The sequence below is a fragment of the Eschrichtius robustus genome, chromosome 4, assembly GCF_028021215.1.
Source record: "Eschrichtius robustus isolate mEscRob2 chromosome 4, mEscRob2.pri, whole genome shotgun sequence".
NCBI lineage: Eukaryota > Metazoa > Chordata > Mammalia > Artiodactyla > Eschrichtiidae > Eschrichtius > Eschrichtius robustus.
Genome location: NC_090827.1, coordinates 82,771,164 through 82,788,620, shown reverse-complemented (window position 1 = coordinate 82,788,620; position 17,457 = coordinate 82,771,164). Strand labels below are relative to the sequence as shown.

At 33.1% G+C, this 17,457-nt stretch overlaps 1 protein-coding gene across 2 annotated transcripts in view; it reads right to left on the bottom strand.

Annotated features, from left to right (window-relative positions):
- Window positions 1-17,457, bottom strand: part of GABRG1 (gamma-aminobutyric acid type A receptor subunit gamma1) — a 61,596-nt gene that overhangs the window by 16,489 nt on the left and 27,650 nt on the right. Inside the window, exons 3-5 of one of the 2 annotated variants that reach the window (XM_068542239.1) lie at window positions 14,111-14,178; window positions 1,000-1,220; window positions 74-156 (exon numbers count right to left, since the gene is read on the bottom strand). In XM_068542239.1, the coding sequence (XP_068398340.1) occupies window positions 74-156; window positions 1,000-1,220; window positions 14,111-14,178 (372 nt within the window). Of the gene's footprint in view, window positions 1-73; window positions 157-999; window positions 1,221-14,110; window positions 14,179-17,457 lie in introns of those variants that run through there. The other variant, XM_068542240.1, reaches the window with a different exon arrangement.

Below are 17,457 nucleotides of genomic sequence, written 5' to 3'. Positions count from 1 at the left end.
TATTTTACATTTTTAAATAAACAGGATCAGAGGCTATAAAATTCTATGAAAAATCAAGTATTTTATCACTTACAACTTGAAAATTCCAATGGACATGAATGTTCATCCATAGGAAAGTTATGAAGCTGAAGGTAACATTCTGCATTAATTGTCAATCTATTTAGATGGAAAAATAAATATTAAATAATGAGAAATAATTTCAGGCATTAAAAATCTTTTGTCTAATTTTTAAACGTGATTTTGGCCTACAATAATGGACTGTGATATAGAAAATAATAATAATTCTGAAGTCTCAAAGTCTTAAGTAGTAATATAATAACATTCATAAATGAATAAGAAAATTTTGACATTTTTCTCTCCAGCCAACTAAGATGCCTCATAATTAGCCCAAGTATGATCTCTGTGTTTACAGTTAAAAATTCATACTTCAGGATCTCAACAAACACATATACGTGCACACACATGCAGATTAACAGAGTGTACCTGGTTAAGTATGGTGAATTTTTTTCTTTTGACCATAAACATCTTTCCGTTAAAGGGATGATTCTTAATGAGTCGATATGTTCAAGACAATGAATTAAATAAACTTGAATCTTATACATCGACCCTCATTTAATCTTATGTTAGGGATGTTTTACTACACCACTGAAAATCAGAGTATTTTAAAATGTTATAGCAGGATGAACTCCTAGAGAAAAATCTCTGTCAATCACTTGCCCTATAGATTAAAAAAAACATAATGTTTGTACCACAATCTATCTGCTTCAAAGAGGGGAAATCGAAGAGTTTTTCCTCTTTGCTTTCAGTCCTTTTCACATACTAGTAACTCCGAGCTTAAACAAGTGTTTCCATAATAGTTCACCATTTTAGATTTTAGTGTATAAAAGAAACTTCATATTTCTTACTTTGCAAGTTTGAAAAATGGAAATTTATGAGTTGATCAAATATTAGTATGGAAAATAAATTAGAGCAACTACAAGTTTTTTTAAACAGTAGTACCTTAGAGTATATAGAACTCGTCCATCATTCCAAATTCGAAGAAGACGATTAGGAGTTGTTATCCAATGAGCATCAGATTTTCTTGAGTTTCTGAAGAAAGTGTCAGGAATCCAGATTTTTCCAACCATATTACTGTTAAGCATAAGCACTTTCATGGTACTATTGAATTTTAGACGACTATCAAACCAGGTTTGGGCAAAAATTATATCTATTGTGTATTCCTAAAAGATAAAAAGAAGAGTAATGACTTATAATAGTTAAGCCACTATTTTAGATATTTTCTTCAGGTTGAATTTTTATAAAGTTTCTGTAAGTAAATAGCACTTAAACTCAGTCTTTTTTGTAGAAAAAAAGTATGCCATTATGTTAACCTTTTTTTTTTCATTGTTTACATGAGTCATGTAAACTAAAATCCAAGATTCCTCGTAATTACTGCTGTCCAGTGTGGCTTTACATATTTTTTTGTAAATTGTATTCAAGATTTTATAATAGGTAGGATATAGTTATTAAACATAAAGGCCAATCATTTTCATGTTAACAATTATATTAAATTTTGTGGTATTTACAAATGCTTAAGTCACACAAAAAGTCACAAGCTACAAAATCAAAATGCAAACACTCGCCAAATTATCTAAAAACCCTTATCTTGTCCTTTGTCCAAAAAATTAATTTCAATTATTTAGATCCACAGTTTTCAAATATTTTAAAGCAATCATACACACACACATACACAGACACACACACAGACACACACACACACACACACACCATATTAAGCACTTATAATATGCCAAGTATTCTGTTGAGTTTTGCAAGTGTCATGTCATTAAATCCTTACTACAGCCCTGTGAATAATTACTACTATAATCTTTATTTTTAAGGAACATTTATTAATAGAGAAATAAAATAATTCTCCCCACATCAAAGAGCAGATGATATGAAAACTGAGACACTGTAGGTTGAATCCCAAATCCACATACCTAACAACCACATATAATGGTGGTCACAGTGAGGCCTGATGATGCCATAATTAGAGCAAAGGCTCTGCCCATAATCATCAAGTGACTGTAAGTAGGAAATTGCATGGTTATGAGAGAATTCTTAGGAGTAGGTGATTAGGTATAATCTACCTTTATATCCTGACAGAATATCTACCATATTATAAGCATTAAAATTTATTTGATAAAATTAATGAATAAGAATGCATATTCCATGCTACTGAGAAAAGAAAGTGATTATATGTATGTGTGTGTAACTTTGATATTAAAAGAGGAGGAAGAGAGTAAATTGAAAGATATGAAGTTTTACATGAGTCACTTGAGATGGGAGAGATTGGTTACTCACTCTTGATGTAATACTAGCTCTTGTCCAATTTACCTGGAGAGAAATATTTATAATAAATGGAATTATAATTGGGAGCTTGACTAATGAATGAAAAAAATGTTTAAATGGTAGAGAGAATAATAAGTAAACAGATTAGGAGTCAACTTGTCAATAGAGAAGTTGGATCAAATCCTAATTTCCAGGCAGGATATTTATAATTACAATTTACTTGACTAGAATACAGAGAGTAAAGTGAGTGGAAAACCTCCTTTTATCTATTTTGGTGGGTTTTTTTAATTGAATAAATTTGACATGTAACTTTGTGTAAGTTTAAGGTTACTTTAGTACATTTATATATTGTTATATGATTACCATTATAGTAATATTTATCACAGTATCTAATTATAGTACAATATTATTATCTATGTTCATTATACTGTACATTAGATTTCTATGGATTAGTTAATACTCCTTATAAGTTTATACCTTTAAACACCATTATTTTATCTATTTCGTATGAACACTATTGCAATTTGGGAAAGCCACATACATATTAATAATTATTTAAAATCCAACACAGGCCTAGACATTATGTAATTGAGTATGAAATGTATGTTTTATAAAGGGACTAATATGCATAGATAAAGTATTATGGATAATTTGTCCCATATAATAATGTAATTAGTGATCATTCGTATATTTAACGTCTACAGTGTGTTGTTCATTGTTTTGCATAGATGTGAAGACATGAGGTCCCTGTACACAAAAACATTGCATCATGACCCCCTCTTCACATAGTCTTGGTTGCCATTTAAACAACATTCTACACCAGAATTACACTGTACTTTTGTATGGGATTGAACAGCAGAAACTGCTTAAGATAAAGGAATAAGCTAACATACCCACCAGGTTTATGGCTTGGCAAAGATCCAACATTGGTTGGTAGAGGAAACCTCAAGCTACTTAGTAGGTATACTTGGCTTCAGTATTCCTGACTAACAAGGCATTAAAGATTACACTTGAGAACTAACATATAGGGCTGGGATATAGCAAGCATCTGAATCCTGCTTAGCAGCTGGCAGGATCTTCTTTAGCGCACCTGTTTATAAATGTGCTAATCACTGTTGGAAGAGTTATAACTTCCAAAGGGCCAAATTCTTCCAAGCAGAGATTTTTGGGAAAATGTGAAGTTTTTTTCTGCTCACAAGTCCCTCAATCTATGTTCAAGAAGAGAAAGATACAGAGCCTGTCTTGATTATCCACCCTTCCTAAACTTTTTGCAAAGGCTAATACTTCCAAGCTCTTTTAAATTACTAATCCTTAATAAATGCCTCATTGAGATGAAAAGTTATTAAAGTCTGTGCCATTTTATACATAATTGAAAAATCCTATTTTGTTTGCTCATTTGTATTAGTGTAATTTCGAGAAAATAATCAAACTGTGTTCTTGTACTTCATGTTCCTATTTAGAGGTTATAATTACCTGCATAATAAATAAGCAAAAGAAACATGAAAAGGAACTTCCATTCACTGAGAACAAGTAGAATAGCTTCTAGGATAAACATTTTGAGATGAGGAACAGTGCATTTAACATTTGAGATCCAACGTACACTATGAAACTTTGCCTCCTTGCAAGTTAGCCCAGAAAATAGCATTAGTGAATAAAGGTGAAGAAGTGAGCCACCTTGATTTCTAACTCAATCAGTCAAACCATAACTGATGAAAGTTCATGTAGTGCATTCTTCTACTTCACTGTCAGATTTGCAATTATGTGCTGTGTCTAACATTTAAAAGCACTGGTTAATTTAATACTTTTTTTTTAGTAATGGAATTAGCATCACTCAAAATACAGACCTAAATAATTAATTTAGGTGCATAATTACATCATGAAGTTGGGTTGATCCTGATCTGATCTTAGCACCTTGGCATTATCTCTCCCTAAAGTATCTATTCACACGGCCAAAATATGATGGGCCAATGGTTAGCAATAAACCAGATACTAAGGCTATAAACATGTAGAGAAAAGGTACAAGTGTAGTTAATCCCCAGCACAAATAGCTTTAGTGATAAAACTTCATAGGATTCTGCCCCACTTTGCTCAATTATTGTAAAAGCACCAACTTCTTGATACTATCACAAGATAAGTAAAATAACTTGGTGTTATTCTATTTTTTCAAATGAAAAAGAAATAAGGAAGGAGGTTATGTCAGGTACTTAAATCATTGAAATCAGTCAGTAGTACATTGAGAGATATTACAAAAGCAGACATAAATCCTGAGTTCAGTTATCAACCCTTTGGGTTCTATTTTTATGTCTCTAAATTTAGATTTCCAAAGGTACATAACACCATGTGCATTCATCACTTAACTTTTTAACAAATATTTTTCAGTGTTCGAGTTACTTCTGTATTGTTCTCAGTTTACAAAGATGAACATGAAGACTTCCTGTTATGAATATATAAATAATAAAATTGGAAATTAATAATGCTTAGGGGAGATAGAGTTAGAGACAGAAATAGAAACAATAGAGATCATTTTCAGCTATGGGAAATTAAGAAAGACTTCATGACAGAAGTTGTATTTAACCTGAACTGACTTTCAAACACAGCTGAATACTAAAATTAAAGAGAGATCTTTATCTCTAAAATGTAAGTTAATTTTGTGGTCCACTCTTTGTTACAAGTTCAAATCCTAACACAAAAATAGAATCAGAGGATTTTCTGACATATCAGTATGCTACTAGGATGGCATTTTTCACACTATTATTGGAAGTGCTGGCTTCCGACGTTTACTTCGGTAGGTTAGATCAAGTTGTGCATATCACAAAGCTGAGTGCTCTACCCAGATAAGCCAAAGCCTGTGGCAGGATTTGCACAATTTCCATTATAGAGATTTGTCATGATTTCCATTATAGCAAGATGTTAAAAGTGGAGACATTTAACAAGTTTTCTCTACTTCAGATTTTAATTAAACTGCAGGGTAACTGATGTGAGTTCAAATTCATTGCCAATCTAAAACCTAAAACTTTAGTATATTATTTAAAGCCTTTGGGCTGAAACAAATATAAAAATAACACAACTGAGTAGGAGGTAGGGCATTGTCTTTAATTGTATACATAATTGTAAATACTTTTCAGGTAAACAATGACTAATACTTATACATCAAAAGTGTGTTGTAGTTAGTGTGTGTAGTGAGACGTTATGATGTAATCTAAAGAATTACTGGTTGGGTGGAGTCAGGAAATCATGTCAGAGTCCCAGTTATGTGACTTCTTAGAGTAGGGTGCTGACCAAGTCCTTTACTCTCTCTCACTGGAAAAATCAGGGCACTACGTGAAATTATCATTCTGATCTTTCCCATCTCTAAGGTTTGGTGATCTTGTTCTAAACATAAACAAGAATAAAGGCTACAATGGACATGGTGTTGTCCAGTGACCCATTCTCATAAAAATACTTCTGATCTATAGGCATCTTTGTTATTTTAATTTAATCCCACCTAATTCCTGCTAAATTTGTAGTTGAAAATGGCTCAAGCCAGTGGCTGCCAAAACTGGTTGACCAGAAGTCCCCAAAGAGCATTTTCAAAATTCTGATTCTAGGTTCCCATCCCAGATTACTGAATCAGAATCTCACAAAGCAATACTGAAAAACTGCATTTTTCTTAAATGCAGTTTGGGTTTCTAAAAGTTTGGAAAATTTCAACTTAAAATTCTATCACTTCCTCAAGGCATTTATATCCAATAACTAGGTTTCTGACCAAATAAAGGTAAAAGTAAAAGAAATAAAGAGAGTTAGAGAGAGAGAGAGAGAAATCCACAGATGAGATTTGTACAGAATTCCTCAAACTGTACAGTATAACCTGTCATCTCTTTAAATGTAATTTCTATATATAAACACTATGAGAACATGTGTTTATGTGTGTGTGTATTTAAGAAAACTTTAACATTCAACTAATAAATGTACCGCAACAGAATTTTAAATGTAATCTTCAAAAATGGTGAAATATTATCCCTCTGAAGTTATCTTAGGCCATGTTAATTATCACCATATGTGCTAAACTGCTTTTACTTAGATATTCATTGTTTTTCTTTTTTTTTTTTAAGAGTATTATTAGCAACGTATTAACGTTTGTCATTCTCCTCGTGTAAATAAATTTTCTATTAAGAAGTGAAGCAATCAAAGCGGTTGCCTAATAACTTTGAGTTTATCATTGAAAGCCATTGGTAGGTACCATATAACTCAAATAATTTGATTTTAAACAAAAAGGTGAAAAATGTATACTCATAAGATATAGTTATATCATCTATAACATTTGACAAATGAAATAGTGCCTTGAATCAGCTAGGCAGGAAGCAAGGCTACCTACCTTTTAATCACATGTATGATTAGGTCCTTATTCTGGCAGAACTTTCTCCCTAATCCTAGCCTGAGGCCAGAACTACCAAGCAGTACAGGCCCATTCTACAACATTCTCTATTTACCAATTCATGAAGGACTCAAAATTGTAACTAACCCGGGAGGCAGATCATTAAAGAAGAGTTCAATATAGACTCCTCCAAAATCTGACCAAGATGTTAGATAATGGATTATTAGATAGATTATGGTACAAATACATCCCCTAATATCATGCAACATTTAATGATATTTTTAAAAAGTAATTAAGTGGAATAACAGTCATGATATAATAAGTAGAAAGACAATGTTATAAAAATATGTATAATATTAATAGTATAACATTTGGGAAAACTATGTACATGAAGTTATTAAAATGGTAGTTAACAATAGTGACCACTGGATAATCATAATCTAGAATATTAATTTTTTCTTTTGCCTAAATGGAATTTCTAATTTTCCAATATTTGTCATGTATTTCTTTTAAAATAAGGAAAAAATCCTATTTTAATGAAAGATTTTTAGAAAAAAAATAGCATAGGGTCACCATTTGCAACTTAAAATATGTATGGGTTCATACACAGAATTTTTCTGGCCCTTCCTCTTCTGTATCGATCTAACTTGTTATTTTTTAAACGTCTTCCCCACTAGGTTTTATACTTCTCCAAAGGAAAGAGGCCATATATATTCTAACTAGTAGCCAATGTACCAACTTTCACAATACAAGTCTTACATAAATAAAAGACAAATAAGACCATAAAATAAAAATTTAAATGTGTTTTTTTCAACTCAAGAAATAGTAAAATTATTTTAATAATTTTTGGAGGTTCAGAGGTTATTTTAATTTCTTTATTCTAAGAGCTTTAACTTCCTATTCATGGGGCAAGTGAGCATTCTGGATCAAAGAAGCACAGAGTTGAAAATAACATTTATTTATAATTGTTAATTTTATCTCTGCTAGTGTTGAATCAAAACTTACCTAAATTCTATTTTATTTTAAAATAAAGCCTGTGAAAAGAAAGAGGTTTTAGAGTATTTAATGAAAACAATAAATCTTAACATAATATGCAAAAGAAAAGAAATTAAAACTATGGCAACAAACTTTAAAATATTGTACAAACCAAACAAATAAACTTAATGTGTTTGCTGTTTCATAATTCCTAAAAATAATATAGCTGGCAAGGAATGAATGTTTCCTGTTAATATAGTAAGAGGAAAAAACACGGTTAATTTGATATGTAGAAGCTATGCTTGAGGCTTTATTTCCTTAAATCTGGAAGCAGCAGAAACAAAAAAGAGAGAAAAGGAAGGAGAGGAATGAGAGGGAAGAGAGAGAGAGAGAGAGAAAGGCAGAGACAGAGACAAAGAGAGATGGAAAGATGAACCTATGAACATTAGCACCGATTGTATGAACCATGCTGAAGAAATGTGCTCCTTGCAAGAAATTCATGGAGAAAAAAGTTCTCTCTGAGCACCAGCTTTCTCAATATATCTAGAAAGTTTAAATCCAAGTTATATGTCTAGGGAGTTTATTATCAAAAACAAGTCTGATAAAATAAGGGAAAATAAAAAAATATTAAACTTCAGTTCTCACCATTCTCAAATAGATTATTTAACTATACCTCACCCCCTATACACACATTTGATGCTTGGCCATTCCATTTGAATGATGGAACAAAATTTGGTTTCTGGGAAAATCTCTCATATCCCATACTGTATTTCCATACAATAACGATTAGTGTTATAGCTTTCATAGTTCCATCTACGCTTTTAAAGAATATTTTTTCTTTTATAGGGAGCAGTTGGTTTTTCCTTTTCTGGTAAAAGGAGTCTGAAAAGGGGCATTATTGTTAAATATTTCTATACTGGACAGAAAGAAAACAACTTGTCTTTTGCTAAATTAATTTAATCCTATTTGTGTACTGCTCTCCCCAGCATTGTCATCTCCAGCAGGTAGTTACGTTGGAGCCTAGCCCAGCTTGTGCCCTGGCTCCTTTCTAAGTTGCCTTCCTCATAACCTGTGTTTTCATTCTTCAGCCCTGTCTCCATTACCAAAACCAATCGCAATTTCACGCTGGAAGAATCTATTCAGCTTCGGAAGCATATTCTAAGACCATGTGACCTCTGACCCTGGCAGTTAGGATGATATAAACTTAAGTCCTACAGACATGAAATGGAATCTTGTTCTTGAACAGCTTTTTATAGCTGTTTTTCTCTCTGGTCTGACACTTTCAAAATGCGTATATTGATAACCTCTTAAGTATTGGACTATATAACGGTGTACCAGTTCCTATGAGTAAACCCATGTCCAAATTATACCTGGAATTTTCAATTATAACTGTTTTCTACTTACTACCCTTGTGTTATATACCTATAATATCATCTTGGATTCTCTGGAGCTTTCATTGATTTTGACTTGATTCAGAGAATCACTATAACCCTTGAATGTTGTATTTGCTACCAGAGGATAAGTGCAATTGTTTAATTATCCTGAGACATCTACTTGAAAGAGTGAAAATACATAATCTCCTCAAAACCTGAAAAATTAAGAGGTTAAAATACTTTAATTCCAGTCTAATAACCTCTATTAACATTTTTTGCCTTCAGTTTTGATTGTATATTTCTGTTCTGTTTACATTTAGATAGTTTTATTTAGAGATGCATAGTTGAACAGCCTCTTTCCAAGTTAGTTTTTCAATCTTCATTAGTGCATCTGTTATTCACTTTGCACTTAAATTCCCAAAATAGAAATTATAGGAACGATCTATTTATTGACTGATTTATTCATTCTTTCAACATGCAATTATTAAATATCTAATTTTTGACAGTGATACCAGGATTGAAGCCATTCATCTAACCCTGGATTTAAAAAGAAAAGAAAAGAAAGACATATCCTATTGTAGAATGATATTGCTTTAAGTCTTATCAGTAATCTACAGATACTATTCTATGTAGCCAAGCTTAAAATGAAACAACCATTTTGCACCAAACAAAATTTTGCCTCATTTGAAAAAATAAAAACATTAAACCTATGTATTAATTTTGTTCCTTATCAGTAACTTAAGTTGTCTGTGTAAAGAGGAAAAAAACACTTGCTTGCTTAATTAAACTCAAGTCTGCTTGCTTTATTACACTCACAGTCAAAGCAATTTTGTTCATTTTATAATAACTGAATTCTAATTTTCCTGCATTGTTTAGTTAAAATAGTCCTCTCTGTAAACTGTTCCTTAATCCCTAGTATGACAATGCTTCTCTTTTAATAAACACTATCAAATATTCCACAGTTTTTTTTCCTATATGTGCTTTAGTATCACCAATTTTAATAGTAATTTCACTTAATTAGCTTTTTAAAAAACTATCACTGTCCAAGGTTACAAGTGTGTAATTTGCCCCACTGGGAAAACTAAATATTTAATACCATGAAACTTTTATATAGGAAGATCATCATAGAAGCCTCTTGATAGCCATTCTTGTCAAAATATTTCTGGAACACTAATTCAGTCTTGAATTCTACTTCTTCTTTAATGACCACATTTTTCTTTAATGAATTCATTCAAATTGAAAACGAAAGCCCCAAATAAAACATACAATGCAGGAAAATTTAGACTTCCACATGCCCAAATGGGCTTATCTAAGTATTGGTTAATTAGAGACTGAATATTTTATGATTTTTTTAAAGAGAAAATTAACATTTTAGTAAGGCATTACTTTATGAAATCTTATATTTGCATAATGTTAAATCAATACACACAGGTATATAGAATGTTTTATCTTTACAAAAACCAAGAGGTTGTATACAAATTTGTTTGGGGTAGAAGTAATACTAAAACACTCTTTGAAACTTTCTCTTCCCTTGCTTTATCTTCATTTTCTTGCCAACTATCCTGTTTAATTTACTACCTCAATTTCATCTTTCAGGTCCTTAAATATATTGGGTTGGCCAAAAAGTGCCTTTGGTTTTTTAAGTAAAAATAAAAGGCACATTTTTCATTTTCACCAAGAACTTTATTGAACAACGTGTTTGCCCTTTTGTTCCACTACCTTCTGCCATTTTTCAGGCAACTTCATAATTCCATCTTCCCAAAACTTTTAATCTTTTTGAGCAAAGAACTGTTCCAGGTGCCTTTTACAGTCTTACAGGGAATTGAAATTTTTTCCAGAATTTTGTAAAGACTGAAATAAATGGAAATCTGAAGGTGCAGTCTCTGGTGAATACAGCAGAAGAATCAGAACTTCCCAGCCAAGCTGTAACAGTTTTTGCCTGGTCATCAAAGAAACATGTGGTCTTGTGTTATCCTGATGGAAGATTATGCATTTTCTGTTGACTAATTCTGGATGCTTTTCATCAAGTGCTGCTTTGATCTAATTGGGAGCAGTACTTGTTGGAATTAATTGTTTGGTTTTCCAGAAGGAGCTCATACTAGAGGACTCCCTTCCAATCCCACCATATACACATCACCTTCTTTGGATGAAGACCGGCCTTTGGTGTGGTTGGTGGTGGTTCATTTCGCTTGCCCCACGATCTCTTCCGTCCCACATTATTGTACAGTACCCACTTTTCATCGCCCGCAACAATTTGTTTTTAAAACGGAATGTTTTCATTACGTTTCAGTAGAGAATCACACGCGGAAATACGGTCAAGAAGGTTTTTTTACTTAACTTATGTGGAACCCAAACATCGAAGTGATTAACATAACCAAGCTGGTGCAAATGATTTTCAATGCTTGATTTGGATATTTTGAGTATGTCAGCTATCTCTCACGTGGTATAACGTTGATTGTTCTCAATGAATGTCTTGATTTGATCCCTATCAACTTCAACTGGTCTACCCGACCGTGGGGCATTGTCCAGAGAGAAATCTCCAGCACGAAACTTCGCAAACCACTTCTGACAGGTTTGATCAGTCACAGCACCTTCTCCATACACTGCACAAATCTTTTTTTGCGTTTCAGTTGCGTTTTTACCTTTCTTGAAATAATAAAGCGTAATATGCTGAAAATGTTGCTTTTTTTCTTCCATCTTCAGTATTAAAATGGCTACACAAAAATTCCTCAGTTTGGTAAGTTTTTTTTTTTTTTAATGCATGCTGATATGACAGTTGTCACAATACAATCTAACAAAATTGTTTCAAATTAAGTTAAAGACAACTAAGAGCTACTAGAGCCATCTTACAGGAAAAAACGAATGAACATTTTGGCCAACCCAATATATGTTCCTCAAGGTCTGATATTTGTTTCTTTTTCCTTCTTTCTTTAACACTGTTTTTCCAATTCCTCAGAGGTTTAGCTAATCCCTGATAAATATTTGCTCCAGCCCTTCCTCCTGGAGCAGTTGGCTCCTATTTTCAGACTCTCAAATTCAACTTATCCCAAGCCAGTTCATATCATTTGCACTAAGGCAACAAAGATGTCCATTATGGTGTGGCCAAAATGCTGTCAGTACGGTAATCAATATAGGCAGCTGTGAAAGTTAATGACAATCATGTGAACATCATATTGAGTAAGAGAAAAACTGAGCATGACTGTAATACTATAAGAATAAGCAGACACAGACAAGTACATAATAATGGTTATTCAGGCATAAAGTGGTTAAGCTCAGTAATAAAGAGACAATTTGTTGTAATAATGAATAAATGAAGTTAGGGAGAAAAATCATCAAAGTGTTAGAGAATTATCTTTGCATGATGTTATGGGCTAAATGGTGTCCTCCCAAAATTCATATGTTGAAGCCCTAACCCCCAGTACCTCAGAATGTGACTGTATTTGAAGATAGGGCCTTTAAATAGATGATTAAGTTAAAATGATGATTAAGTTAAAATAGATGATTTAGATGATTAAAGTTAAATAGATGATTAAGTTAAAATGAGATCTTTAGGGTGGACCCAAATCCAATCTGACTGCTGTCCTTATAGAAGGGAAAATTTGGTTACACAAAAAGCACCAGGGAAACACATGCACTGAAGAAAGCCCATGTGATGACACAGTGAGAAGGTGGCCATCTGCAAACCAAGGAGAAAGGCCTGAGAAGAAAGCAAAGTTGCTGACACCTTGATTTGGACTTCTGTCCTTAAAAACTGGAGACATAAATGTCTGAAATTTCTGTTGTTTGAGCCAGCAGTCTCTGGCACTTTGTTATGGCAGCCTGAGAGAGTAACACAGGTGGCCAAATCAAAGGAGATGAACATAACACATGATTGAGCTCATTGAATGGGACCAAGTAGTTTGACTCACAGAAATGGGATCATTAGGGTTTGGAACAGCACATTTTCATCCTATTTTAAATAATGTCTGTGGGTTATATTGGAGTTATTAATTATGTCTTTCAAATGGTAATGAAAACTATTCTGTGTATAAGAGGTAAAGCATAGTTACAAACTTTTCCATTTTCCATCCTAAATGACCTTTCCTTGACATTTTCTCATATTCTCTCTTGCTCATATTTCTCTTTTACTCTCTTTCTTCCCTCTCTACCACCAAACTCTTATCTCATTCTCTTCTAAGTCAAATTTCTCAAAATAGTAGTTCATAAAATTAACCTGCATTCCCACTTACTCACCATCACCTTGAAATCCACACATGATTGCTTGTCTATCACTGCAGAACCCTTATTTCTAGCTCTGTGACAAGAAGTTGGATAGGAGACCGATTTTGAGGATGGAGGAGAGACATACGATTCAGCTGTTTCTTTTCTTTCTTTCACTTTTCCACTGAATTTCATCTAGCAGAGATAACCAGTACCATATAACCAACACCAGTGGGCCCAATTTATTCCATTTATCACTGGATTCTGATGTATGTTGACAACTGATTATTAGTTCCTTCTTTTCCATCCTCTTTTCTTCCTCAGATTATACAATATCATCTTCTCCCTGGTTCTTCTCCTGCCCTCTGACTTTTCTGAGTATGTCCCTTTTCTGCATTTCTCTTTCTTCCACCTGTATTTTACATGCATTGACCTCATTATAAATACCATCTGATTCTCAGATCTGTGTTCCTCTTAATCTGCATCTTCCTTGGATCATTTCTTGAGGCTTTAAGCTATATTTTATGCTGCTTGTCCCTCTTCCCTCCCCAATTTACATCTATTTCCAGTCCTAACTTCTTCCTGGAAATTAAAATCCAAATCATTACTGGACAGTTCCTCCTGAATGTGCCTTCAGCATCTGAGGGCACATATGGCTATATTCCCTATCTCAGAAAATGACTCTGCCATTTGCAAAGTCATCTCTATATCTTGGAGTCAGACTATGCACAACCAACGAATCACTAATTGCACCTGTTGCCCTGAACTCATTCAGAATTAGTTATCAGAAATTATTCACGTATTCTTTCCATTATTGTGGTATATATATACTCCAGAACTCTACGCCAGATACCTATTTTTAATATTCGTTACTCACCATATTTATGGGATCAACTGGTCCAATGCTGTTTACATAAACATCAGTTTCAATTACTGTGGGCCTCACTGCAAAATACCAATATAAAGAATGGTCAACTGAAAATAGAACTACCATACGACCCAGCAATCCCACTACTGGGCATATACCCTGAGAAAACCATAACATAAAGATGTTAAAAAAAAGAAAAAGAATGGTCAAAGATATAATCATAGGTTGTCTTAAATAAATCTTATTTAAATAAATCTTAATAACTATTACTATTTTACACTTTCAATAATAAAACATTCTCATTATTAAATGAGGAAGCATGGCCCATTATATAAACACAAAAACCTTTTCATTTTACAAATAAATTGTGTAACTAAAAATTACCATTTTTGACTAAAAACCTCCCAGTGTACAGCCTAAAACTGTCTAAGTCATCCATTAAAACTAAGGAAGTTTATTCAGTTAAAAATGCTAGGTAATTTGCTCTGCAATAGTCATAGAATTTTAGGATTAGATGGATTTTAGAGCCTAAACATTGTTGTGTTATCCTACTTAGTGCATATCATGATGCGCTAGCAAATATTAACAAACTTGCTCTTGGACTGGGAGAAAAAAAGCCCCAATTTGTACCTTTTGCTGATTTCAATGTTGTAAATACTCCCACAATGAATGATTTAAAGATACCAGTGTGAAGTCACTGAATACAGAGTCGGGACAATATATAATGTGTCGTTATTGTGAGCCAGTATAAGCTAGTTCCGGCACACACTAGAGCTTGAAGCATAGTTATGATGATTAAAGGAGGTGATAGATCTGAAGCGTCTACATCCAGATCTGATTCTTGTGAGGAGCTTCACTAAATTTGTTCACACCTCCTTCCTCTCTTGTTAACAAAATTCCTTTGGGTTGTTTATAGCTGGTTCCAGTGAAAGGTGTATTTTCATCTAATTCTCAGAGTATATTGTACAGCCATCCCTGTGGACTTCATCTGTTGTGTTTTGTACATAACCATTTGTGTTTTCCAAGTTAGTGTTTAAATGGTATATGCTGTATTCTTATATTCTATCAAAATGTGCAGCACAGGTCAGCCTTTTAAATGTTAATCGAATGATATGATTAACTAATATCTGCAATAGTGCATATTTGTGATTTGGGCTTTGAACCTTTGTCAGGTATTTTTGGCATGCTATAATGAGATTTACCATAATGATGATAACTTATAGTCATGAGATTTTTTTGTTCACTATGAAAAACATTTTCACATAGTTTCTTTTTACTCCCTACCCCCCTGCCATATAAAGCGTAAAGGGTTCATTTATTGATTCAGCAAATACTTGTTGAGGAATGCATATAAAGGTTTCATAAAGTAGACAAGAAGGGAAAAAGACATTGTGAGAAGAAAATCTGTCATAGATCTCATGGAGATTTACATAGAGATAATGCAAATAAAATAAAGCAGAAAAACCACCTTGTACACTGAAAGTTTCTGTGCTAAAGTAAGCATGTTTCCAGTACTGTATACTCAGTTATCCTTTCTGGCTAAGTTTATGTGATTTCCCTTTCTGACCCAGTACTTACCACTCTTACAATGCAGGCGCTATATTAGACCTCGCAGGATGAACCCCCTCCTCTAGTACATAGCTGAATCTGCCTGTCTGAGTCCCTATCCTGTCTCAAGTCTCCCTATCTTAGTAACTTAGTCTGTCAGAGCTTCCAGGCTGGTAAGCTTCCATGGAAAACTTGGGGCATTTTGGAAAACAGTGCCTGTATTATTTTAAAACCATATTTATTTTTAATCTTTGAAATTATAAAAAGCCCTACACTTAGAAAAACATACAGTATTTATTTAGTTTGTTTTTCCTCAAGCAAATATTTTATTACATGACATACATATTTTCTTAGCTAGAAAAATAAATGGGATTTGTTAGAAATAGTTTTAGTATGCAAAACTATAGGTTTCTAGATTTACATGATACATGACAATGTAATTCGATCTAGTAGCCAACAATTAGATTTCTTAAATAAAAGTAGCTTCTATGACTTATAGAAGGTTATATAGCTTAACCTAAGCTGACGACTTCTGAGATGAGTTGCTTTAATCATTTGCCATTTATGTTTGACTAGCTATGAATTGTAACCAATAAATATCATATAATTAAGCTAATTATAACTAGATTTACAGAGTGGTTTTTATGAAAGTCAATTAATAACAATAGGTTTATTAGTATCATTTAGTATATTTATTACCAGTTATAAGCAATTAAGTGCAACGTACCAGTCTTATCTGATTAGATTTTTTCAGTTCATCTGATAAATCAACAAAAGCTGAGTGCCTGCTCTCTATTGCATGATACTTGGGGCTGAACACTGCTTATGCCAAGAACTAAATGATTTTTTTTTAACATCTTTATTGGAGTATAATTGCTTCACAATGATGTGTTAGTTTCTGCTTTATAACAAAGTGAATCAGCTATACATATACATATATCCCCATGTCTCCTCCCTCTTTTGTCTCCCTCCAACCCTCCCTATCCCACCCCTCTAGGTGGTCACAAAGCACTGAGCTGATCTCCCTGTGCTATGTGGCTGCTTCCCACTAGCTATCTGTTTTACATTTGGTAGTATATATAAGTCCATGCCACTCTCTCACTTCGTCCCCGCTTACCTTTCCTCCTCCCCGTGTCCTCAAGTCCATTCTCTACGTCTGCATCTTTATTCCTGTCCTGCCCCTAGGTTCTTCAGAACCATTTGTTTTTGTTTTTGTTTTTTTTTTGGATTCCATATATATGTGTTAGCATATGGTATTTGATTTTCTCTTTCTGACTTACTTCACTCTGTATGACAGGCTCTAAGTCCATCCACCTCACTACAAATAACTCAATTTCGTTTCTTTTTATGGCTGAGTAATATTCTTGAGGACATTTTTATTTAGAGGACATACATTTCACATTTTACAGTAGAGAAAGCTGTAGATATGAGTGATCTGTCCTGGTTTCTTGATATCAACATTTCCTTAGCTAACTATAAGGCAAATATATGTATGTTACAAAAATATTAACTCTGGCATTAGGGCTTGAGCCATACTGAGATATTTCATGATGCGCATACATCAAGTCCTTCTGAGAGGGGACAAAAGATATATTACATCAGTAAGTCCAACGTAGAACATTGCTATTCACAGAGAAGATATTCAATAAATTACACAATGATTATATATTTGCAAACTATGAGCATTTTTTGAGTTATTATGTATATCATTTTATAACTTTGAGATGCTTTCATTTGATCCAATCCTTTAAACTTCATCCCCAAAACACGAAGTAGAATAAACCTGAAAGTGAATTAAAATATTTCAG